The sequence below is a fragment of the Acartia tonsa genome, chromosome 9 (genome assembly GCF_053477335.1).
Source record: "Acartia tonsa isolate MP-2025a chromosome 9, ASM5347733v1, whole genome shotgun sequence".
NCBI lineage: Eukaryota > Metazoa > Arthropoda > Copepoda > Calanoida > Acartiidae > Acartia > Acartia tonsa.
Genome location: NC_137268.1, coordinates 3659484 through 3685587, shown reverse-complemented (window position 1 = coordinate 3685587; position 26104 = coordinate 3659484). Strand labels below are relative to the sequence as shown.

Genomic DNA, 26104 nt, shown 5'->3' with positions numbered 1-26104 from the left:
GTTTGCCTCAACCACCAAGTGGAGTTGGCGTTGAAGCAGGCTGCCAAAGTTGTAAGTAAATTAATTAAATGATTAATAGAACAAACTAAATAACTTATACAGTAACTTAAAAAGTTAAATAATAAATTATACAAAAACGTGAAAATTAACAAATATTATATTTTTTTTAGAAAGGGAAGGGGTACAACAGAACCATAATTAACCTGGCAAAGCTGGTCAGTAAAATTATGAATAACAAGAAGCTGCGTCGCATTTTGGTAGAGAGTGGACAACGTATGCTTACCAGATACGTGGAGACGAGATGGAGCTCCAGAATGAACATGATAAAGCGGTTCTTAGAGTTGTTTGACAACAAACAACTACTTCAGAAGGTGAAAAAATCCGTGCAGGATCAGAAAGGTAAACCCAAAAAAGTTAATTATAATTTAAACAACAATTTAAAACTAACAAAATTACCAACTTAAATTTCTCTCTGTCCCTTAATTAAACAAAAGAGAAAGGTAACAAATAGAAGTTTATTAAAATTTAAACTAAATAAATTATTTCTTCTCTCGTTCCCTTAATTAAAAATTAGAACTGTATATATCAATAGAATTAATTTTTAATTTTTAATTTTTATTTTAGTCAACAAGAAGTTTGACAATCTGTGGCCAACACCTGACCAGGTTCTTGCCCTCAGAGAAGTCCTGGAAGTGTTGGAGTGTGTGGATACCATGCTGACAATTCCTGCACAAGCCCATGAGGCCACAATCGTCCAGATGTTCACCATGCTGGATACGGTGTTCTTTACCCTACGGACAAGTATGCCTGGCAACTTATTCGCTAGACGTGTATTCAAGTTCCTTCACCTGAGAGTTAACAAGATTGTCCGTACTAATGCAGGCTGGCAAGTCTGTCTCTACCTACACCCCCTGTCACGCAGTCATTTGGAAATGATTGCGAGTGGCACACAAAGCTTTACGGTGACACAGGATGAAGCAAAAACAATTTTACAACAAGCACCCAAAAATTGTAGGTTGTTGGGTGAACGGCTACACCGAATCTCACTGAGAGCCAACCTAAGTCCTGAAGAAAAGGCAGATGAAGAGGCCGACCTGCGTAGAGCTAATGCGGATGCCGACAATGAGGATTCCGAAGCTGACGAGTACGAATCTCCAGAAACTGCACCTCCCACAGGTAAAGATATACAATATTAATTAAAATAGATAATAATAATAACATTAGTTAAATAATTCAATTATCATTTTTATTAATTATATTTATGTATTACAGGCATGATGACACCCATGTTTTGGAACAAACAACAAGAGTTCAAACAAATTCAGGCTCAAGCAGCAGCCAAGAAGAAAAAGAAAGAACAACGTGACAAACAGAAGGATCCCCTGGACGTCATGAAGAAACACCTGAAAGCTGGGCTGAAGGATTGGAATAACATAGAAGAATCCAAGTTGCATGCCTTGACATACGGTTACCAACGTGAAGTCGCTAAGATAAAGGAGGAAATTGCGAAAGTCAAAAAATCTAAGTCCAAGGATTTCGATGTTGAAGAACGCCAGAAACTGTACAAACAAGGAGCAATGACCGCAACCCACAGGATGCTTACTGCCAGGTATGAACATGTTGCAGAGAAGATATGTTATCCACCTGGACTTGTCAGTTTGATGACCAACTTCAACAACTTACCTGTTTCTAATGCGAGGTGTGAGAGAATTTTCTCACACCTCAAATTAGTTTACTCATCGAGGCGGTATAACCTAGAGAAAGAAACCATCCACGCCATCATGTTCTTGAAGATGAACAAGCTAGTCCCCAAGAAGTCCCAAGCATTTTGGGATAGGCAGGTAAAAGTTACCAAGAAGACAGCAACCAAGGAACTGGAAAAGTGAAATAATTTTTGTAAATATGTTTATCATATTAATTATGTTGGAAAGAAATAAAGTAGAAGTAAAGTAAAACAAATAATTTAATGAAATAATTTTGTGTTTTTTAAATATCTGTATCATTACCATTATAAAATAAATGTTGTAATAAAACCCAAAAAACTGTTTATTGATATATTTATTTTTTTTGCAGTATTGTTATTTAATTTAACAAGGATGAATAATCAATAAGTAGCGAAGCCAAAAACATTACTCAAATCATACTTGTCTTGTGTCTTTATGCGTGGATGGTCTCTTGCTCGAGGTTCTAGAGTAAATAAGTTGGACATCAAATGAAAGTAAATACTAAATATCCAAAAATAAATTTGAATTTCAATTAAAGGGTGATGGAAAAAAATAAAAATGCGTACTTGCCGCTTCGCTTATATTATTGTACATTCAAACATCAGTAAACCAAAAATCAGACCAATCGGATAATTAGGTCACATAAAAATTTGTTGTTAAAATGTAAAAAAAATACGGACATTAATGTCAGAACTGAATTATCAGAATGCGAATATATAAGAGTCTAAGCAAAATTGTAAGTAAATTTGTTTAAAAACAGCTTGATAATCAGGTTTAATATGAGCGTACATTTAAAACCGAGTTTCAACGCAAAAAAACGCGGAGCCGAATCTAGAAATACGGCTGCGGATGTGTGTATATTTGGTAACATATGGTTTTTAAGTTTAATTTAAGGAAATAGACCGTTAAATCATATTATTACTGTAAAAACTCACTTTTAACTAATGTGGAGCCGAGCCGTTCTGAACGACGTAAAAAAATGCACGGAAATTCTTTTCGAACACAGGGATTCAATATTTTTAGGTAAGACTTATCGATAAAACACACCCGATACTTTGTAATTTTGGAACGATATAAAAAAATAAAAAATAAACATAATTAAAAACAAAGTATGGAGCTTGCCGAATTATTCACAGTATAAAATCTGTGCGTTTAAAATTGAAATTACCAAAAGGCAAAATAAGAATAATTAAGTTATAACGAACAGACTTATCACTTTATATTTACAAATTATTACAAAATCCTTACCTTAATATACAGTAAATGATTATGTGTACTGCCTTCCGAAATAGAAAACATAGCCTATTATTTTGACGTGTATGTACTCTTATGACATTCACTCAAAACAATAGACTACAATAATTTTTTTCGGACGACAGTACAGAATTAGATCTTCTTGTGTTGACACTTGACTAAGACTTTGTTTCTTTCTTCTTTTTTTTTATAACTATGCAAATAATATTTATCACTTTATTTTATTGTATTAATATAATTCCATTTGAAGTTTTCACATTGAATATTAAATTTTTTATTATTTTTCACTTTTCTTTGTATCTAACTAACGCGTAGTATGACGTGTCAATACACTCTGAAATTCAAATAAGGACTGAAGAACTGTGTGTGTGTGCACGAGGTGCACGAGGTAGAAATGTACATGGGTAATTAGAAACTTCAATATAATTTATTTCGTTATATTTACATTTTTTAAAATAAGATTTTTTAATATGTTTTGACCACGGTAAATAATAAAAATTTGTTGGAGGAATTTTTGTGTATATATTTATCCCTGATATAACAGCATACACCGGAAACGGATGATATCAAATAACAGGGAATCTATAAATATATTGTTACAAATACAATTACAAACTATTATAAGTTAACTTTAATATATTTCATTATCGTTATATACTTTTTTTACGTAATGCAAAATTATCCTTTTTTAATATTAGGAAGAATTTTTATTTTACCCTGTAAAAAAAGCAATGAAAAAAGTAAGACGTCTAAAATGTCGTATTCTTAACAGGTAGACTTTTTGGAGTAAGGAAATTATGTCATCACATTAATTTCATAGAAAGAACCTAAAAGTCTAATATATCTAGTAAATTTTATTTCGGAATTGTTTAACGAACATACTTAATTTAAGATTGCGTGATTTATTTCGAAATAGAAATATAAAACGTAAAAATTTATTATTTTTCAAAATCTTCTATTTATTTACCAAGTACTTCGTATATAAATATTAAGAAATTTGAATATTTAGAAAAATAGAAATAGGGATGTATTTTTGAACGAAGGGAGAGGGGAATTAATATCCTATTTTTGAAATAGAATTCTTGCACACGTATATAAATATTCCCCAATTTCAATATTTTCATATGTCTAAATTCCCTTCCAAATTTACTCGAAATACGATACGTTTAGGGTTTAGAATAGTTAATATTTAAAATATCTAGTAGACACATCATTGATTTAGCCATTTGCCACCCCCTTCAGATGATAATGTAAACAATAGAAAGAAGGCTATTAGAGTTAGACAGATAGACTATATATTATCCTGTTTTCAAAAAGTTAGTTTTAGCCACTTGGCCACCCATACATTTATATACAAACGACCAATAGACAGATAATCAAATGTATAGTAGATAGATTCATGTTTAAACAATTAGATAGTTGAACACGTACATAGGAAGAAGGCTATTAGAGTTAGATAGATATACTATCTATAACCCAGTTTTAAAAATTAGTCTTTGCCCCCTGGTCACCTTTATATATAATTACATATAAACAGCCAATAGACTGATTATTAGATTGATAATTATATAAATGAATAAACAGGGAGAAGGCTATTAGAGTTGGACAGATGGACTATACATAACCCTGTTTTAAAAATTAGTTTTAGCCCCTTGGCCACCTCTACAACCAATAGACAGATAATCAAATGTATAGTAGATCGAATCAAATAGATTAAACATGCATAGAAAGAAGACTATTAGAGTTAGACATATAGATTATCTATTATCCTGTTTTCAAAAATTAGTTTTAGCCCCCTGGTCAGCCCTACATATTGCTTTGTATAAACAATTAATATCAACTACAAATGATACAGGTAGAATTTCTTGAGCGAAGCTACTCTATAATTTTTATGTGTCAGTTTGTCCTTCCAGGACTTTCATTATTCTTGTTTTGATTTTTGATTATTCTTGTTTTGGTTTTTACACAAAATATTTGTAAAAAGAATATGCACTGTTCAAGGACGTCCAAGCTTTTTTTTATAAGTTTTTATAAGGCTTTTTTATCAAAGGTTTTTACACAAAAAAATTTGTAAAAAGAAGATGCACTGTTCAAGGACGTCCAAGCTTTTTTTATTTGGGGGGGGGGGGGGGGGTGTAATCTTTATATCATAGAGGCAAGGTCGTCAAAGCTTTCTTTAATTGGGAGGGGGGGGGGGGTTAAAATCAAAAACTTTGGGGCACCAACATATACATTTGGGGGGGAGGGAGTAATCACCCCTCTACCCCCCCCCCCTCTGGACGTCCCTGGCACTGTTCAAATCGTATGCTTAATTGGCTTGTCATCCCGAAATTATTTTTAATTGGCAGTCTACAGTCGAGCCATGGCTTAAACCCTTGTATAATTTCAGGAAGAATAGCAGAATTGGAATCGATGTCGGACGCGTGGCTTTTATTTTATTCTCGACTCCTACTCAACTATGCCCGACCTCATAGGATAAGTGCTGTTAAGGTATATATGTTGGAGCGAGGCCAGTCTATAAGCAACACGTGTTAGTATGCCTGTTAGTTATGTAAATATAACAGGGCTAGGCAGCCGCGCATCAGCCGCGACTTTGTCTAAAATTTAAACCCGTTTAGATACTTTTAAAATTTTTTGAAAAGAGTGATGTCATATTTAGTTAGGTTTTGACTTACAGCTGATAATTAAGGTTGTAAATGGTTGATATCCATGAGGCTTAAAAGCTGCTGACACGCTGCTGCCGAGACTTTAAATGTAACGCTATACTAGTTCTTTATTTAATTGGTATTTTTGTAATTTGTGTGTCACCTATATTGCTTTACGTGTTAATAAGTGACATACATCATATGACATCATCCTGTTATTTATATAAACACTAGTGGCTTCGCCCCTAGCCTTTAGTGGCTTTGCCCCAAGAGGTGATCAGAAATTTTTTTTGGGGGAAATTCTTAAAAGGACCAAGGAAATCTTCAGCAAAAAAAAAGGGGGGGGTTTTGGTTTTTTGGGGGGTTAGGGGTGTCCCACTCCCCAAGAAAATAGCCTAAAACCACCACAGGACAAGTAGGTATATTCCCTGAAGAGTATAATCCGATCGGTTCAGTGGTTACCGAGATCTTAGGGGACGGACAGACGGACAGACAGACAGACGGACGGACGGACAGACATCATTCTACTTTGTATTATAGATTAAACAATCACCACACCATTGACTTTTACTTTTGTCGACCTTATAGAAGTAAATAAAATGGTCATGGTTGAAAAATATTATCTTAAAATCGATATTCTATTGTCATTAGGCCATTAATTAAGCTAATTGCCAGAGAGAGAGGGGACTATTTGGGCTGTTTTGTCCCCAAAGTTTTATAATAACGTTTTCTTATTTGTTGGCTTAACAACTTTGGGGACTTTATTTTTAATGTTTACTACATTAAGTTGAGGTTCTACAACTAATCTTTTGTGTATCATCATTGGGGAAGTACATCAATTTAATTTTTTTTTAGAATACGCGATATTCAATTTGGTGGCTACCATTCTTTACTGATGTTACTAGGTATGCTGATATAAAAGTAACAGGATGTATGTATGTCTGTCTGTCTGTCTTTAGTGCACCGATATTATTCTCCTTGACAGTATAGTTTCACATATGTCCAGCTAAGGTTTATAACTTATTTTTGGGAGAGTACTACACACCACCAAAGAGATATCGCCCCTAGAATAAAGGTACCCCGATTCCTTTTTAAAAATAAATTTGAAAGTGAGGGAGGGTCGACTCCTTACGCCCCCCTGGAGGCCTCTAGGAAGCGTAGTCGCTAGTTTTTACAATTATCTAGAATTTTATTCACTAATCGTTTATTTGTCTACTAGTAGCTACGCCCCTAGAGGCCTCTAGTGGCACTTTAAATGTTTTAAAAGTCTCTACGTAACATTTCTATGTTGCGTTTAAGTCTCTACGTAAATAATTGATTTTTATTATTTCTCTTGGGAGGGTGGTGATACCCTCCCCCAAAATAGTTATAAAATTTTCTGGGACCTATGAGAAGCTACTCTGTTAAAGAGAACCCGATCGGTTACTTTATTATTAGGATACATGCGCCTATCAACTATCATTGATGATAAACAAAATGCTCTTCACTATAAATGAAAATTATTGGTTCAAAAGTTTTGACACTGTTAGTTTGGACAAACCAATCAACATTAAATCAATATATAATTGTTTTTAACCAATCATTGCAGTAGTTATTGAAATCTTAAGCTTCAGACAAAAATCTTACTACTTTATATAATAGGATCGTGTCTGACTGATCATCTATTGAATTAGATCTATTGATCTAACTATTAATCTATGATCCAAGCATTAAAGTAAAAGAATAGAGAAGGCATGAGCTATATGTAATTCTACCCAGAGGGCGGGACCCTGTCCCAATTTTGCATTGGGTCTCAAACTCAGCTAAGAGGATCTCTGCCATTAAGGTTAGGTAGTTGTCTGGATTATACACTTATACATTTATTATCCTAGCATTCAAAGTAGCCCAATAATGAAATCTGGAGCGGAGCTGATAAAGAATTGGTCCACCCTTGCATACAATCAGACTACAGCAGATCTAATTGATCAATACAGGTTAGGATTACATATTTAGTAAATGTATTGTTTAAAAAAAAAATTTTGTCAGGTAATGGAAAGGCTTTCTGATCTTATAATAGCTCAATTTTGTATATTTGTTTCCAGTATCGCTTCGAAACCGCTTAATATCCGCTGTTTTGTTAGCCCATGTGCCTCGGTCCGTTCAGGCCTTAAAAACCTGAATTTAAACTTATTATTTTTCATTTTAATATCCGCTACAAGCTGCTTATAATGCAGGGAATCGTGCCGGCTACGTCCCGGAGCTCTGGTTCAGTTCCGTAGAGTTGGGGAATGCTTTGGCACCAAGCAAACTTGTTACAAAGAAGGAAAGATGTGTAGACGAAAATGGTGAGAATTCAGGAATTAAGAAAATTAAAAAAACGTAAAAATCTATAAATCGATCTAGCACCCAATTAATAGACAGACGGACAAAACAATGTATAGATTAGATGCGCATATGTCCTAGTAATCTTCACTAAAAATTTCAGCTGTCTATCTTTAATAGGAGCCGAGAAAATCACGTTTTCCCCATAGCTTTACTGACTGACTGACGGACAAACAAAGTGAATTATAGAGTAGCTTCGCTACTAAAAAGATTGATGTTCAAATGGACTGAAAAGTTGATTGTAAGATGTATAAAGCCTTAGTATAAAGTAAAAGGATGTCTGTCAGTAGTTGTGTACTGAAATATCTTATTAACTACTGAATCAATATGGTACTTCTTTACAATGTAGCTTCTCATAAATTTTGGAATAGTTATTCGTATTATAAACAGCTTTCCGCGGATATAGAATGTACAATTATAAGATTTAACCGCCTAAAAAACTGGTTTTAATCTTATGATTGTACATTTTTATATTCGTAGAAAGCTAAATATAATTCGATACTAGACATAGTTTTTTCATATGGATGAGAACCGGTTCCTATCCACAGGATTCGAATGAATACGAGAAAGGTTTATAACTACTTTGGGTACCACCCACCTCTTATATTAGTGATGAAGTCCCATAGTATTTACATGCTTTGAAATGGTTATTCAGTGATTCACATTTATGAATAAAATACAAGCTAAATTTGCTTGATTTACTTCACTAAGAGATGCGATTGATAATGAGTATTTTTAACTTGAAACATATTTCGAAATGATAAAGTAGAAATTTTCCTTTTAAATTGGGTTGAGAAAGATTTCTAACTGAATAGTTTCATACAAATTTAGTGGCAAAATTCAATGGTATTTGGAATGGGTAGTTTGTTCAGACTCAAACAATAGATAGAAATATTAAAAGGCAGATAGATAGATAGACAGATATATGAGCATATAGATTACTAGCGGCTTTGCCTCTAGCCTCCAGGGGCTTTGCCCCAAGAGGTAACTAAAAAAGTGGTGGTGCAGCACCATGGTTTTAATTAAATGCATCAGCCAAAAAATGGAAGGGGGATTTTTTTGTTTTGGGGGGGTTGGGGTGTCCCACCTCCCCAAGAAAATAGCCTAAAACCACCACAGGACCAGTAGTTATATTCACTGAAGAGTAGAATCCGATCGGTTCAGTGGTTACCGAGATCTTAAGGGACAGACAGACAGACGGACAGACGGTCAGACGGACAGACGGACAGACATCAAGCTACTTTGTATTATAGATAGATAATTTCATATACATTCATGTTTACCTAATACAGATGTATAATACACAGGGAGGGAGGGGTAATTGGGCTGTTTATTACACTAGTCCCCAAAGTTCTAAAATAACGTTTTCTTATTAATTGACTTAACAACTCTGTGGAATTTTTATTGGTTGGTTCAAGTTGAATGTCCAAACGTTTCAACCACTAATTGTACTATACAGAATAGGTAATATTGTGGATTATCATGGGGTATGTACATCCATTTATTGGCCATAGTCTTATCCCTTTAGATCCCTGCTAATGCTGCATATTTTTTAGTGACAAAGTGCGATGGTATTTGGATGATTTGGAATGGCTGGTTTGTTCTGACACACACCATCTTTGCAGATTTCATCTTTGTAACAAAGTAGGTTTTTTACAGACTTCAAATTGCACTTAAAGCAGGGCTCGGCAGCCGCAGGTCGTCGTCGGACTAAGCCTCAAATTTTAAACCGGATGCTCTGACATTTGCTGAAAAGACGGATTGCCATATCAGAGTCTGGTTTAGAATTCCAGCTGATTTTTAGAATTGTAAGAGGTTGATTTCCCTGAGGCTTACAGGTGGCTGACGCGCAGGTGACGAGCTCTAAATTGAATGGATTCGGCCCTTGCATAAGGGAATGTGGTGGTGGGTAAAAATATGAATAATATTTCTTGAGGAGGGGGGGAGGTTGGTTGTGGTAGAGACACTGCCCTGTAACCGTTTAAGAGATTTTGGTGGATCTCAATAATCTCAATAATCAATCAAAATTAAGTCACCGAAATTAAATGACAACAGTATTTTTAAGGTTTGATATGCATTTTTTACGATGATTTTTATTATGCTTTAAGATTTAAAGTTTGGAAATGTAAAATTTTTTCTGCTTATCTAACTATACTTATATGGTATCCTTAATAGGGGGCATCAGGATTTCATTGGTTTGGGGTTATGAAACGAGACTGTATATCTATAATACAAAGTAGAATGATGTCTGTACGTCCGTCTGTCTGTCCGTCTGTCTGTCCGTTTGTCTGTCCGTCTGTCTGTCCGTCTGTCCGTCCCTTAAGATCTCAGTAACCACTGAACCGATCGGATTCTACTCCCCCCCCCATTTTTTTTTGCTGAAGATTTCTTTTGTGCTTTTTTTTGCTGAAGATTTTCTTGGTCCTTTTACGAATTTTGTCAAAAAAAAATGTTTTGATTACCTCTAGTGGCGAAGCCGCTAGTAATAAAAAAATAACATTGCTTTCAAGTCGTCGATTATGCGCTTCTTAGAGCTATTGAAATCAACATGGTAGGTGGTTTACCTCAAAGTGACATGTCAAACACATAACTCCATCCCCTTATTTAGAAAGAAATGTGAGAAAATTAGCTTTTTGTGTTTTTTTTAATTTAGTTCAGGTTAGGTCATGTTATAATAGGTACAGGTAGCCCCGCAGGTATTGGTCCTACATGGGTATCTGTGTTTGCTCGGCCCTTTGAAGGAAAGCATTACATGATCAATATCTGAGGTACCCTCATGCAAATAATATACGCATATGTAAGTACTTTCTTACTTCTACATATTGAAGTTATCAAAAGTTGGGATCAATTTACAGTGCAAATAAAAGTTTACACGATTCCAATAGGATAAAATTCCTAGCAGTTATATACTAGAGCAACTAGATGCATGTTTGATTAAAGTAAAAGAATAGAGGGGGCATGAGCTATAAGCAACACTGCTAACAGCGCAGATACCCTGTCTCAATTTTTATTGGGCCTTTGAAATCAGCTATTAGAGTCGGAAATGTAAACATTGCCAAATCCCTACAAAAGAACATAAAGTAATTTGCTAGCTGACGAAAAGGATCTCCAACACTTGGGTCAGTTAGTTGTCCAGATTATAATCCTATACATTTATTCAAGTTTGTATAGACACCTGGCATTTTTACAACAAGCAGAAATGTTTAGTTGATGGGTTTATGTCAAATATTAGTGTAGATTGTATATATTGTTGAATAAAATGTTTATCTTGAAACAAATTTAAAACTTTTTTATCATAGTTTTAATGGATTTCTTTTACATATTGATGTTGTTTAAAAAATATACAGCTGTATTTCTGCAAGTTTTTTTTATTTGTTGTGGTCGAAAGTTTGATCCAGAAAATAGAAATCACCCCGAGTTTATAAGCTTAAAAATTCCTCATAAAAAATGAAACCTTCAAACAATTTTTTCATCCATTATTTATCTTTCAGATAACAGTAGGGCCTGAACCTAGTGCTCCTGCCCGAAACTCTACCTGGACCTACCAGAGCACTGCCTGGAATGCAACCTGGACCTGTCCTCTAGCTAAATATAAAGTTCACACAAACGAAGGATTTAACATTAGGAATAACACATAATAGAGAAAAAATTATTAAAGTCCAGTTAACAGTAAAATGTCCTTGGAATTGGTTATCTTTAGAAATTTACGAACTTGAAAGGCTTTCATCTGCCAAACGGCTGAACGTACAGTTTATATCCGCACAATGTTATATGCGGCATAAGAAGGCCTATAAATAATATGGCATAACCATATGATCTCATGATGCACAAGGAAAGCTTGAGTGAAGAAAACACGCCTAAAAAGTATTTTGGAGCAATTATGTGAGCTATGAAATAATTTTATTGAAATTTGGTTTGTACAGATTATTTGTAGCCCTTCTTTTGTCAATTAAAACTATGAATAAATTTGATTCCCGGAACATTTTAGCATGAAGAGCACCTCGGGGCTAAAAAAACTAGTTTTAGTCTCATAATTGTACATTCTATATCCGCGGAAAGCCGTTTATAATACGATGCGAGAAATAACTATTATAACTCTTTATAACATTTTATAGATAACTTTTTATATTTATTTATATTGATTTATATTTCTAAAAACCTTTGAATTTATATCTTTTTTAATGTTTTTGAAAATTTCTTTACCATTAGACTTATTGGGGCTTCGCTCCTACAGGAGTAGGAAGGTTTCACAATTTTTTGAGTTTGATTAAACAAAGTTTAAAAGAAGAAAAGTAATTTTTAAAAATGAAAAAAATATAAAAATTGTATAAAAAATTTAAAAAGTATAAAAATATAAAAAAGAATTAATAATTTTATAAAAAAAATATATATAAAAACATAAAGAACATTAAAGTTAGAAAAAAATAAGAATTTTTTTTTTTTGGGGGGGGGGGAATTTTTATTTTTGGGGGGGTTGGGGGTGTCCCATCCCCTAAGAAAATAGCTTAAAACTACCAAAGGACCAGTAGGTATATTCCCTGAATAGTAGAATCTAAAAGGTTCAGTGGTTACCGAGATCTTTATGTACAGATGGACGGACAGACAGACATTGTTCTACTTTGTATTATAGATAAGCAGCTGGTAAGATTTACTGAAAGAACCACGTACATCTTAATTTTGGAACATTTATTTTCTCTTAAAAGCATAGAATAGTTAATATTATAGGTTTTTTTTAGTTTATTTTTTGTGTAGATTCGATATTTGAAGCCAGATTTAATAGAGGATTTGTAGTTTTTGAGATATTTGACCTATTAAGAAGCCCCTTAATAAATAAATATAAATACCAAGAAAGCCACTAAAAATAATACCAAGAATATAGGCTTGATGTAAAAATTATAAAGTTAATGGTATCAATTAAAGAAATAATAGTTATAATTTGGTTTACTTTACAATAAGCTTTTGCTACCTGATATTGGGTTTAAACATCCTCAATATCAGAATTACAGTAAAATATAAGTCTAATAACAATTCATCAGTACAAAACTTTTTGAGAAACAGCATAAGCCAACCCTTTTTTCTATAATCTCCAATATTCCTATTGATCTCCTCTCTTTCTCCTTCTACACCATATATGAAAAAATGGCATACTTTGCCTATGTCTAAGTATGGAGAGGATGTTGAAGATTAAAGTCACCCCAAGTATTTAAAGGGCAGGCCTCTTTCCTTTAAGGGTTCTCAGTATTGTTCATATAAATTCAACTATTTTTCTCCACTAGACCTAACAATCTGCCTCAAATTGTTAAATAAGCTCCTATTTTGTGAGTTTACATGCCTCGTAGATGCAATACAGACTTGAGTTGTGCCACTTTTCTATATATGATGCATTGAAAGTCCTCAACATCCTTTCCATACTGAGACATAGACAAGGTATGCCATTTTTTTAGTATATGGTGTAGAAGGAGAAATAGAGGAGATTAATAGGAATATTGGAGATTCAAGAAAAAAGGGGTGACTTATGCCGTTTCTGAAAAAGTTTTGTACTGATTAACTGTTATTAGACTTATATTTTACTGTAATTCTGATATTGAGGATGTTTAAACTCAAAATCAGGTAGCAAAAGCTTAATGTAAAGTAAACCAAATTATAACTATTATTTCTTTAATTGATACCATTAACTTTATAATTTTTACATCAAGCCTATATTATTGGTATTTCTGTGTTGTGTGTAGTATGTTTACCGCTGTACAATTGGAGCATAGAGACTTGGAACGGGCCAACGTCACCAACAATTCCTTTTGGCTCAGGCAATAATTATTTCATCAGCAAGACTAATTGTGTGACTGTCTGATTGGTATGTTTGATATGTCTGTGTATTGATCTGGTGGTTTACATCAAAGTGCATAGTTGAGCCGAGAATACCCCTACCAACTTATTTTAAAATAAATAAGAAGGGGTGGGGGTAATTTTTCGTGTTTTGCTTCAGGTTAAGTTAGGTTATTTTGGGTACTTTGTCTCTTTGTCTATGTCTCTTTAAAGTTGTTTTGTATATTTATTTTTGTATCAAGACACCATAACCATACCCATTAAGACACATATGACAAACAATCAAGTTTTGAGAATAGTTATTTCTCGCATCGTATTATAAATGGCTTTCCGCGGATATGGAATGTACAATTATAAGATTAAAACCAGTTTTTTTAGCCCCGTGGTGCCGAAGGCACTGGCTAAAAAAACCTGGTTTTTATCTTATGATTGTACATTTTTATATTCGTAGAAATCTGGATATAATACGATGCTAGACATAGTTTTTTCGTATGGATGAGAACCGGTTCCTATCCACCGGATACGAATGAATACAAGAAAAGAATTTCACTAATAATAACCAGGGAGGGAGGAGACATTGGGCTGTTAATTTCACCGGTAATCAATGTTTTATTACCACGTTATCTTATTCGTTGGCTTACAAACTTTGGGTACTTTTAATGAAATATAAATGGTAGGTTTTTATCTTTTCAATTTTAATCTACATCAGAGGTTATTTTGCTTATCGTCATTGGGAAAGTATATAAATTTATCGTCCATTGTCTTATCCTCTAAGATCCCTGCTAATAATTGCTTCCTATTTAGGATAAAAGATAGTTCTATCCCAGTGCCTGCCTGGGTTATTGGAATGGTGGGAGTTTCAAATATTAAACCCAAGGTATTATTCATTTGGATACAAGTTGGGTTGGGCCGGATATCCGGCTGATTTATAATGCCGAATATACGGTTCCGGCCAGATATCTGGCAATCGTTCGATATCCGGCATTAAAAATCAGCCGGATATCTGGCATCTGGCCAAACCGGATATCCGACTTAACCCTATTTACAAGAAGGATATTGTGGGGTATTAATGGTCATGGGGGCAAAACCGGTCAGCGCCCTACAAACTTTTTTTTAAAAAAACCGTTTTTTAACAATTTTCTAAACGTCGACAAGTTTGTTTTCCATCGCTTGTTTCTCTAACGTTTAGAACATCGTTAAAAACAGTTTTTAAAAAGTTTAAAAGGGAACTGACCGGTTATGGCCCCATGACCAATAATATCCCACGATATCCTACCCTTCTTTAAATTGTGCCTCTCGGGTTCTTTAAAAAAATGAAAACTAAACTCAAAAAGAAACTTTTAATAATTTCAAGGTACTTAAGAAAACTAGAATTATCAAGCGGCTAAAATACTTAAAATGCATTGCTAAATATTTTACTTTCAATCAGCCCGAAACCAGTTTTTTTAATTGACGAAACCCACCTTTCAGTATTTTTGTTAACAATAAAAAATGGTTATTGTTGTTTTTTAGAGTGCTTAAAAATGTTCACTTTACCCTTAATCAGTTTGCCTAATTTTTAGAAATTTTTTAGAAATACACAGGTTGAGTAAAACCAATTTGTTCATATGCTAGATACAAGAATTCCTTTTAATAATTTTTACCTTAAATGATACATTATACTCTACTAACGGTTACGCCCCTAGAGGCCTCTAGAGGCACTTAAGGAGGGAAGAGTTGAATCACAAAACCCATTTTTTTAAATTTTGTCTCAAAAATAGTTATAAACCTTCCCGGGACCTATGAGAAGCTATCCTGTTAAGAAGAACCTGATCGGTTCTGCGGTTAGTAAGATCCTTTGGTACAGAAAAACAGACAGATAAACACACACCCTGTTATTTTATTTAAAGGATTTTTAACAAGATTTCTTTCTTTAAATGTTTTTAGGAGTGTGTTAAACGAACGGAAGAGAATTATTCCACCTGGTACTGTAAAAACACGGATCTAAGGCAATTTTAGAGTTTGAAACAATGGCGTGCGGTAGAGGGGTGTAGGTGGTGTCAACACCCCATTTAATATTGAAATTAGGATGGCCGCTAGTATTCTAATATTTAGCATATCCTTCTAAACTACAACTCACTTTGTCCATTACCCATATATTATTGTTTGTACTTCGGTATTTATGGATGTTTTAAAAGCGAAGCTTTTCTATAATTAGGTTCGGTCCGTCCGACCGTCCGTCTGTAACGGATAGCTTTTTACGTTAATTTGGCATGTTAGAATTGTCCTATCGATTTCAAACTTTGCATGGTGATTCCTTTAGTAGTAAGGTACAATTTAGAAAGCGAAGCAACTCTATAATCGATACCAGAATGTCCGTATGTCCATTTTAAACATGTCGATTTTTAACTTTTTTGACAACAAATTTTTGTATGTTAAAATAATCCGATTCTTCTGATTTTTTGAAAACTGATTCCTATTACAACAAGGTACAATGTTATAAGCGAAGCATCTCTATAAACAAGTCCCAAATATGTAAGTATGTCCTTAAACAGTATCATCTATTTATGCAGTTTTTCAACAAATTTACTTACAATATTATTTGTACTGATTCATTAATATTCTGATAATTCAGTTCTGACAATCTACAAGTGTTAATGTTCGTTTGTGGATAGAAATTAGTTTTTTATTTAATCATTCAAAAGCATTATTCAAACTAATATTTCAATAAGGCTGACCTAACATGTAAAAACTGTTGGCTTTACTCATGTCTTCGTCCCTAGCCACTAGGTGAGGGCCCTTTTGTTAAGTGGGAGAGAGGAAATTTAAATGAAAAAAAAGAACAAGTGATTCAGAAAAAGATTTTTTCCAAAATTATTTTTTCAAAATTTCTGGTGGGTTATTTTTTTCGGATGAGGGTATCCCATTTCTCTCCTAAATTATAGATATACTTAATGTCCTTAATAAAAAAAAACAACAAAAGAATATAAAATGTTGTTTTTAACCTTTGTAAGATAATGTATAAGTTAATACTTTAGTTAGATTATATAACTAAATTATGTTTTTTTTTATACTAACAAACACAAATATTTTCACAAATAGCACAGCAATAACATAATTTAATATATAATACAAAGTAGCTTGATGTCTGTCTGTCCGTTCCTTAAGATCTCGGTATAACCACTGAACCGATAGGATTCTACTCTTCAGGTCCTACTGGTCCTGGGGTGGTTTTACACTATTTTCTTGGGGGGTGGGACACCCCCAACCCCCCCAAAAAAAATAAAAAATACCCCCCCCCATTTTTTTTTGTGAAGATTTCCTTGGGTTTTTTTGGGGTTTTTTTTGTTGAAGATTTCCTTGGTCCTTTTACGAATTTTTTTTATCACCTCTTGGGGCAAAGCCCCTAGAGGCTAGGGGCGAAGCCGCTAGTATTTATATATTTTATCAAATATTTTATTTCAATGCGATATTTTTTTAAACCAGGATCTCTAGGGATAAGACAATAAATTAGTGTAAAACAAACGTTTTTTATGGGTACGAGTATAATATATAACACTCCAAAATCACATCCCTTCCTTAAAATAATCCTAAATCAGTTTATAATACATAGAATATTTATGTACAAACAGTCAAATTCTAGTTAAAGAGTAGCTTTCACCTCTCCTCTATCATTAATAATAGTGGCTACGCCCCTAGAGGCATCTATGGGCACTTCAGGAGGGGGACTCAAATTTGGTAACTTAATTTCTTATTTTAGATTTTTTTAAGTAAAAAATTTTTTGGGGGGTGGAATTTTTTTTTGGGGGGGTGGGGGTTCCCCCCCCCCCTCATTTATAATTTTAGTTAAAAAATAAACAATAAAAAAAAATATTTTTTGGGGGGGTATTTCTCATTTTTTGGGGGGTTGGGGGTGTCCCACCCCCCAAGAAAATAGTTAAAAACCTTCCCTGGACCTATGAGAAGCTACCCTGTTAAGGAGAACCCGATCTGTTCAGCGGTTAGCGAGATCCTTCGGTACAAACAAACACACAGACACACATCCTGTTACTTTAGTATAAGGATTAGCGGCTACGCTCCTTGCATCTAGGAGCTCTGTATACTAAAGAGGAAAGTAGAAAAATAGCCTAAAACCATCCCAAGACTTAAGTCTAAAAATATAGATATCCTAAAACCACCCCGATTTATGCCTGAATTAAATGAAGAACTCCGGTTCAGTTGTTAATGAAATCTTAAGCTACAGACAAAAAAAATCTTTCTACTTTATACAATAGAACTGACGGACGGACATATCATAAATAGAAAGAAGCGTAGCTGCGCTATAATTGATTTACAAACTCTATGTGTGACAAGATTGATGAAATGGGACGTTGTGGATGAAAATATTTATGATGGATCTTTTATACAACTGGGTGATCACAGTGCTCAAAGTAAGTCATACCCTAGTAATCTCTGTCTCAGCAATTAACCTTTTTTTGTGCTTATATAAGCATTTTTGTCAGATTTAAGTAGGACGTGCTCACATCGTGAAAGTCCGCACTTTACAACAAATTGGCTTACTTAAATCGGAAATGTCTGACTAACGAGCCATTTTCGTAGGTTAATTGCTTACTTGAAGAACTATTAAACATTTTCAAGCGTAGCAACTCTATAAAAAAAGTCTTACTGGTCCTGATTCGTCATTTTGTTAAAGAATGATTAAAATGATAATATCAATTAGGATAAGGTTTTATTTAGACGGACTAACAGACAAAATGATTTATGAAAAACTTAATGACAACATCCATAAAAGCGAGGCACTGAAACGGTAGGACAAACGGACATTAACACTTGTATGGTGTCAGAACTGAATAATCAGAAAATAAATGTATAAGAGACGAAGCAAAATTGTAAGTAAATTTTTTGAAGAACTGCTTGATATAGGATAATGTTTATGGACATACTTACATTTTTAGGACTTGATTATAGAGTTGCTGCGCTTATAACATTATACATTGTTAACCCAGGAATCAATTTTCCAAGTATCAGATCAATCGGATGATTAGATCACAAAAAAATTTGTTGTTAAAAAGTAAAAAAAATCAACATGTTTAAAATGGACGTACGGACATTTTGGTTATGATTATATAATTGCTACGCTTTCTAAATCGTACCTTACTACTAAAGGAATCACCAAGCAAAGTTTGAATTCGATAGGGCTATTCTAAAATGCCTAAATTAACGAAAAACGTACGGACGGACTGACCCTAATTTTAAAAAACCCTTCGCTTTTAATAAACAGTTAAAGAAATAAATCAGAGGACAGAATGGAATTATTAATATTCTCCTAAAGGACGAACGTCCTAAAATGACAAACCACCTAATGCGACATCTCTTAAGTAAAAACTCATAAAAAATTAGTTTTAAATCTTCCAAAATTAAAAAAAAATCTTCGAAAAGTTATGTACTAACAGTGATTCATTTGCAATTTCATGGAAAGAAAACAAAGTAGCGGGTTTCATCGTATTTTCAGAGAAAAGTTAGGTTAGATAAATGTTAATAATTGCGCCACAGGGTTAGAGCCTCCCGCAGGGGCTAGAAAAAGGAAGAAAAGCTACTGTGAAAATACGACGAAACCCGCTACTTCGTTTCCATTCCACGATTCCTAACTTTCTTTACTTTATGTACTCTACGTACATGTGAATGAACGTTAAAGAATTGTAAAGAAACGAAAAGTGCATATTGTTAAAAGTCACATTTAATTTATATTTCTAGTGAAAACAAGAACAACACAATGTCCAAAGTAGCCTATATACAATACAGACAATAACAGCAATTCTAGAGTATCACCACTTTTCAATTCATCTCTTTTAAAATTGCTTAAATGCAAGATTCTTAGTAGTAGTACTATAACAATATTTCAATCAGATGGAATCATTGTGCCTTGTCGTACTAGTCGCTTAAAAATTTAACATCATGATAGTTTTAGAAATCTATGTTCCTAAAATGGACGTACTGACTTCCTGAGTAGATGGACAAAGTGTCTCAAAAAATCAGACTTGTGACGTCATAAAAATGAGGGATTATTCATCTCTTTTTAGGGGGTTTCTTTCCCACTTCTCCTCTCATCTCCCTCATCTTTATGACGTCACATGACTGATGTTTGAGACACTTTGTCCTAATAATTCTACTGAGTAGCAAAGCTTTAATGATTTACCAAATCGTTTAAGAATCTTCATATAAAGTTTACAATTGATTAAGTGATTCATCATGCCCAAATACTGTAAGAGCTATCCATTATGGTAGAACACAACCTAAAAGAAATATAGTAAAGCTTCGCTTTTAAAAAGCATGTTTTATAAAATGATATTTTTCGAGGTAGAAACACACCTAACACCACGTGTTTGCAGCAGATTTTTAAATTAGTATTTTTGAATAAATATTTTAGTTATTATAATACTAATTTACTTACATATACTTTCTCAAAAAGTATGTGTAAATCATGTAAATCAACATATTACATTTTTTTTAAATGAAAATCTAAATCTGACCCAACTATGAAAACTATAAAAACTCAGGGAGGTAAGGATAGAGACTGAAAAATATACTTGTTCTTAAATTTTTATGAACACAATCTCTGATTTACTAGCTTGTAAGTATTTATGGACTTCCTAAAAGTATCAAAATAGCATGTCGATATTTTGTCAGCGACTACCACCAATTATTAAAGCCCTACAGTCGACATAAACCAATAATTGCATATCGATAGAATGGCAACAGTTTAAAATTGTTTGTTAAACAGGTGTGATTATAAAATTTTCTATATGGGGATTATTCCAAAACACCTACATGAAACACGTTAAATGGTCACTCTTTTAGTTTAGTATATATATTAAAAGTGCGCAAAAATGGCCCTATCAATAATACTAGCATTGTGTTTTGTACCCCAATATAAATTAAATTTAAGGTGGTGCGACTTTTTTTAACTTGTGATACATCCGTTGGCTGTTTTAGGGGGTGTTTCAGGGTTTTGTGGATTTTTCCAGGGGGGTGTATTCAACCACAAATCCCCCCCTCTCTCCAAAAAAAACATTAGCGTTCTTGTTGTTTTTAACCTAATTTCTTATTTGAAAAAAGTTGGGTATCTACATAGTATAAAGTCATGGAAAGAAAATTCAGGAATTGTTATTCATCGCATCATATTACAAACAGTTTATTACGAAGGGCTGGACTTGTAACAAAACTGGTATCAATTTTATGATTTTTATTTTGGTATTCTTGGAAAATTGTTTGTTAAACGGTACTCTACATGATTTTTTAGTATGGCTGAGAACCCGTTCTAATCCAGCGAATATTTATAGGTTTGAAGCCATAGTGGAAATAACATTGAAAGGAATAACATTGTGACTAAATGACAACATCCATAAAAGCAAAGCTCTGAAATGGTAAGACAAACGAACATTAACACTTGTAGAGATTATAGAAATTATAGAAAATCTTCGCTTTTAAAAATTTGTCCACGGTTTACACTTCTTAACACGTGTTATAAAACAAATACACTTGAAAATGTAGGAGTGTACTTTTAAACTTTCAAGGCTTTCACGAAAACAACCTACGATTTCCACAATGAATATGTAAATTCCAATAAAAACGGCTATAACCAAAAATTCAATTATTGGTTTTTAATATATTGGCATCGTCCTAAATTTAATAATAAAATATTCAAATATAGCGTAAAATGTAACACTTCCTATTAAATGGTCGGTAAAGAAAAACAAAGACTTGGACTAATTGGATAAAAATCTAAGAACATCGAAATATAACCAGCCTATGTGATTTCCAGTATGGCTTCGAATATCCGCTGAAGTAGAACTGGTTCTAAGCCATAGTGAATACTAACAAATATTAAAATAAAAATCATTAATTAATACCAGTTTTGTTAGCCCAAGCCTTTGGCCTCACAGGGCGGACAAAAATTCGGTATTAAATAAGGAAATATCACCTTTCTTAATTTTAAAGCATAATTAGTACGTTCAGACAAAGGCTAAATAAGCAAATATTAACTTTCTGGTACAATTTGAATGTATGGGAAATTATCACGTTTAATAATTGGATATTGAAATATTTTTGAAAGAATTTGCATCGTTCAGATTAAACTTGGATATTTGTTATATTTTAATCTTTTATGAAAATGTCCTCAGCATAGGCATTTTATGTAACATAATATCCTTATACAAAAGTAAAGATGTCTGTTTGTGTGTTTGTATGTCTGTACCGAATGATCTCGCTAATTGCTGAACCGATCGGGTTCTCCTTATTAGGGTAGCTTCTCATAGGTCCCTGGAAGGTTTAAAACTATGTATTTTGGGTGAGGGTACCACCACCCTACCAAGAGAAAACACACGAAAAATTCGCCCTCTGGCTCTAATAGAAGCTGAGATAAAAAGTGGTCATGACTAACGTATGTATTATATTTCCTGTTTTTAAATTATGAATTTTAACTTTATGATATTAGATATATATTTTGTTAGAAGAGGCATTCTATAAAACGATGACAAATATCCAAACTAAATCTTAGCAAACTTATGTATATATTATTTTTAACCTAAGAATCAATAATTAATATTACGTACGTAAATGAAAAAATATTTATTATTTGTTCCGATGTAAAACATGTGTAATTGTATTTTTAGAAGATTTTAATAATAGGATTTACATCCACATTGTCATACATTTGTTTTTGTTTTTGGAATTTTAATAATGAATACTCTAGATTCTGGAAATGTGTGATTTCCAAATTTTCAAACTATTCACAATACTGTGCTTATTTATTTTATACTAGCGGCTACGCCCCTAGAGGCCTCTAGTGGCCTTCAAATGTTTTTTATTTTTTATTTTAAATATCTAATTTGAGAAATAACTTGTCTATGTTATCAATTGTTAAATTCATACGTCTACGCAGCGCGACAACGTAGCGCGACTATGCTAGCGACACTATGCGGCGGAAATATTTAATATTTTTGATTTTATTGTGATTTCTCTTGGGAGGGTGGTGGTACCCTCCCCCAAAATAGTTATAAACCTTCCTGGGACATATGACAATCTACCCTGTTAAGGAGAACCCAATCGGTTCAGCGGTTAGCGAGATCCTTCATTACAGACACACAGATACATAGATACACAGACACATACACAGACAAACATCCTGTTACTTTAGTATAAGGATGTATGTCTGTTGAAATAACTCTATCTATACACCAGGTGTCCTCAAAAAACTGTGTTTTTAAAATCCTGGGACAGCCAAAGAAAAAGTTGTAGGCTATGCTCTTCTATAAAGAAACACATCAAATTGTTCTCCTGTATTTCTTTACTAGCGGCTACGCCCCTAGAGGCTCTAGTGGCATTTAAATGTTTTTTTTTAAATATCTAATTTGAGAAATCATTTGTCTATGTTATCAGCTGTTAAATTAATGTCTCTACGCAGCGCGACTACGCTAGCGACACTATGCGGCGGAAATATTTCAATGTTTTTACAATTTTATTTTGATTTCTCTTGGGAGGGTGGTGGTACCCTCCACTAAAATAGTTATAAACCTTCCCGGGACCTATGAGAAACTACCCTGTTAAGGAGAACCCGATCGGTTCAGCAGTTAGCGAGATCCTTCGGTACAGACACACAGACAAACATCATGTTACTTTAGTATAAGGATATCTTTAAAATTCAGATTTTAAGATTTCAGATTTCAGAATACGTGGATATATTGACAGGGGAAAATTTGTCGTCAATTTAGGTTGCTAACATGGAATTCCTTTATTGATTATTTCGTCTATCCAGTAGGAGGATAGGGTATGGGGAGTATCGTTTCTTTAGCAAGCTACCAGTATCACTTTATGAAAATCTGTTGTGATATCCCAGTAATTCTATATAGATTTTTAGAATTATGCAAGACCTTTTTCTTCCCATGCACCTATGAGCACAGTATTCCCTATATATCTATCCTAATATATAAACTAGTTTTTTTGGTCTAAAGTTTAAGATTTCAATAACTACTGAACCTATAAAGTTATCTTTTTCTGGGAAGCATCATATATATACCAGCTCCCTTTCTTACCCCTTAGAAAATAGGAACCTTAGATGCTTGGAGTGCAGCCGCTAGAACAATTATATGCTACTCATATGTTTATCTATCTATTTTAGTTTATGAGATGTATATAGAAGGATCAGAATGTGGAAATTCGGCATGGATTCAACCTCCAGCAATATAATGTGGAAAATTTACTAAAAAATACATAGATAATAAACCAATTTGAATTATTATTTCATGCCATAAAGTCGACATAAATAGTAGGATATATAAGGGAGATTTGAAATCTGCATCAAATTTTAAGGATTTTTTATAAAATTCGTTTTTTGTATAATTATTTATCTAAAAGCGGAAATACAATTTAAGTTCATAAATTTTGACCAATAGGATAGGTGGATTGGAAACTACCTGCGCTCTAATTGGTTGAATGATGTGCGACACTTAAGTTTCTCCTATCAGAGCGAAGATAATTTTCAATCCACCAATCACAGATGTCAAAATTAAATAACTTAAATTGTATTTCCGCTTTTAGATAAAGAATTATACAAAAAACGAATCTTATAAAGAAATCCTTAAAATTTGATGCAGATTTTAAATCTCCCTTAAACATTAAAATTCTTTCCAAGTTATATATCTTAATAAATAGATATTGTTATAGACTACTAGCCTACAGCTCACGTTGTTCGCTGGTCTGTAATGCTATTGAGAACATTAAATATCTGTAGGGAAAATGTAGAAGGCTGATGCAATTATTATAGTATAAAATCCGGTCAATTAAGAATTCGTAGAGGGCCTGATATTTCAGGGATAAGACAGAAGGCTTTTTTATGTTTGCTGACCTATAGCACCTCTACTCTATGAATAAAATTGTCCGTCGATCTATCGTTAATACTCTAAAATATTTTTTTTCTTCAGCTTTTATCAAAGATAAACTTTTAAATGTTGTGTAAATATTCAAATACCACTAAGCATCATTACTTACTATGTCTGTCTGTTGTGCACCATTTTTGCTTTCATTTGCTTTTCCTTTTATTTTTTTTAATTCAAGAGCTTCTATAGTTATGGATGTTGTCATCCTTATTTATCTGCTAAAAGTTTTATTCCTCACCTTCTTCGTTATTCTGTCTATAGGGCTTTGGAATTAATAAAAATAATGTGGGGGATTTGTTTATTTTCCCTTCTGCTATTTAACATAGAAGATTGAATTTTTTTGAGACCAATGCACTTCTGCCCGCCTAACCATCGATCATCAGTACTGCATAAACACAACTTTATTTTCTGATATCAAAGACTGCTAATATTTTGTTTGAAGATTTGTATGACCACTGCACTGATCATTGTTCGTCATTCTGTCGGTTATGCTCCTTTTCTTCTTTTTGCTTTTGTGTTTTTACTTTTACAATTAGGAACGTTGCTACATGTGGATATTATAATCCTTGTTGATGATTTTTAAACTCAGGGATCTTAGGAGATAATGTACTATATTTATTTTACATCCCCGATGATGATAAATAAAGGTAAGCCTTCTGTTGATTGAAAGTTCTTGTTAGAAGTGAAGAAACACAGATAAAGTTTTTTAGTCAAAGTGGTTACTAAACTTTGGTTTACAGTGTTATTTACAGTCAAATGTTCCCTCCTTCCCTAAGCAAACGAAATTTTGGTATTGAAACTATCCTTCTTACTCTATAATCACATGGTCCATTAGTCTCTTGGATCGAGGCATAATATTTTAATAGCTAAAATATTTGTTTTTTCATATGTTATCAAAATTAGATGGCTTAAATTTTTAATTAAGATTATAATGACACATTTGCAAAATTCATTTTCATTTAGTAGCGAAGATTATCTATAATTCAAAATGTCCTTCCGTTCGTCTGTTGGCTATGATTAGAGGAAAATGTGATTTTCTCATTTGCTATTCAATGGCTGAAAAGTTCTGTAAATATTCCCTACATAGCTTGCCAGTATGGGCCTATACTATTGTTCAGTTCATTCATCCAGTAAGAGGGAAGGAATTTGGTAAAAGGGCTGTATAATGTTGTTAATGATCTAAAAGCAAAAAAATTTTACAGTGGGGGTTTGTCTGTCCATCTGTACGTCTCTAACAGATAGTTCTGATTGTTAATTTAGGCATATTAGAATTGTCCTATTGAATTTAAACTCTACAATAAAATTCTTTAAATTGTTATGTCCTGCAATGAAGTCAAAGTAAAAATCTTAATGTTTTACTATTGCTTTACATAGTTGCCCTATC

The 26104-nt window shown here is 33.2% G+C and overlaps 2 protein-coding genes across 2 annotated transcripts in view; both read left to right on the top strand.

Moving 5' to 3' along the window:
• LOC145327688 (uncharacterized) overlaps positions 1 to 24411 on the top strand; it is a 44741-nt gene extending 20330 nt beyond the window's left edge. The window contains exons 6-17 of the mRNA XM_080171244.1: positions 4765 to 4833; positions 5368 to 5468; positions 6479 to 6528; positions 7495 to 7596; positions 7837 to 7947; positions 9541 to 9628; positions 11476 to 11609; positions 13714 to 13788; positions 14612 to 14684; positions 15734 to 15795; positions 18140 to 18216; positions 23964 to 24411. Coding sequence (XP_080027370.1) covers positions 4765 to 4833; positions 5368 to 5468; positions 6479 to 6528; positions 7495 to 7596; positions 7837 to 7947; positions 9541 to 9628; positions 11476 to 11609; positions 13714 to 13788; positions 14612 to 14684; positions 15734 to 15795; positions 18140 to 18216; positions 23964 to 24031 — 1010 coding nt within the window. The 3' untranslated portion in view covers positions 24032 to 24411. The remainder of the gene's footprint in view (positions 1 to 4764; positions 4834 to 5367; positions 5469 to 6478; positions 6529 to 7494; positions 7597 to 7836; positions 7948 to 9540; positions 9629 to 11475; positions 11610 to 13713; positions 13789 to 14611; positions 14685 to 15733; positions 15796 to 18139; positions 18217 to 23963) is intronic.
• Positions 115 to 1266, top strand: LOC145328034 (uncharacterized). The gene is made up of 2 exons (XM_080171585.1): positions 115 to 399; positions 625 to 1266. The coding sequence occupies exons 1-2, from the start codon at positions 228 to 230 to the stop codon at positions 1194 to 1196; spliced, it is 744 nt and encodes a 247-aa protein (XP_080027711.1). The 5' UTR covers positions 115 to 227; the 3' UTR covers positions 1197 to 1266.
• Positions 24412 to 26104: the final 1693 nt, after the last annotated feature.

Bases quoted from the DNA above. Each gene is read 5' to 3' on its own strand.
- LOC145328034 (XM_080171585.1), top strand. From the start codon at position 228: ATGAATAACAAGAAGCTGCGTCGCATTTTGGTAGAGAGTGGACAACGT. The intron at 400-624 runs GTAAACCCAAAA...TTTTTATTTTAG, and splicing joins ATCCGTGCAGGATCAGAAAG to TCAACAAGAAGTTTGACAAT.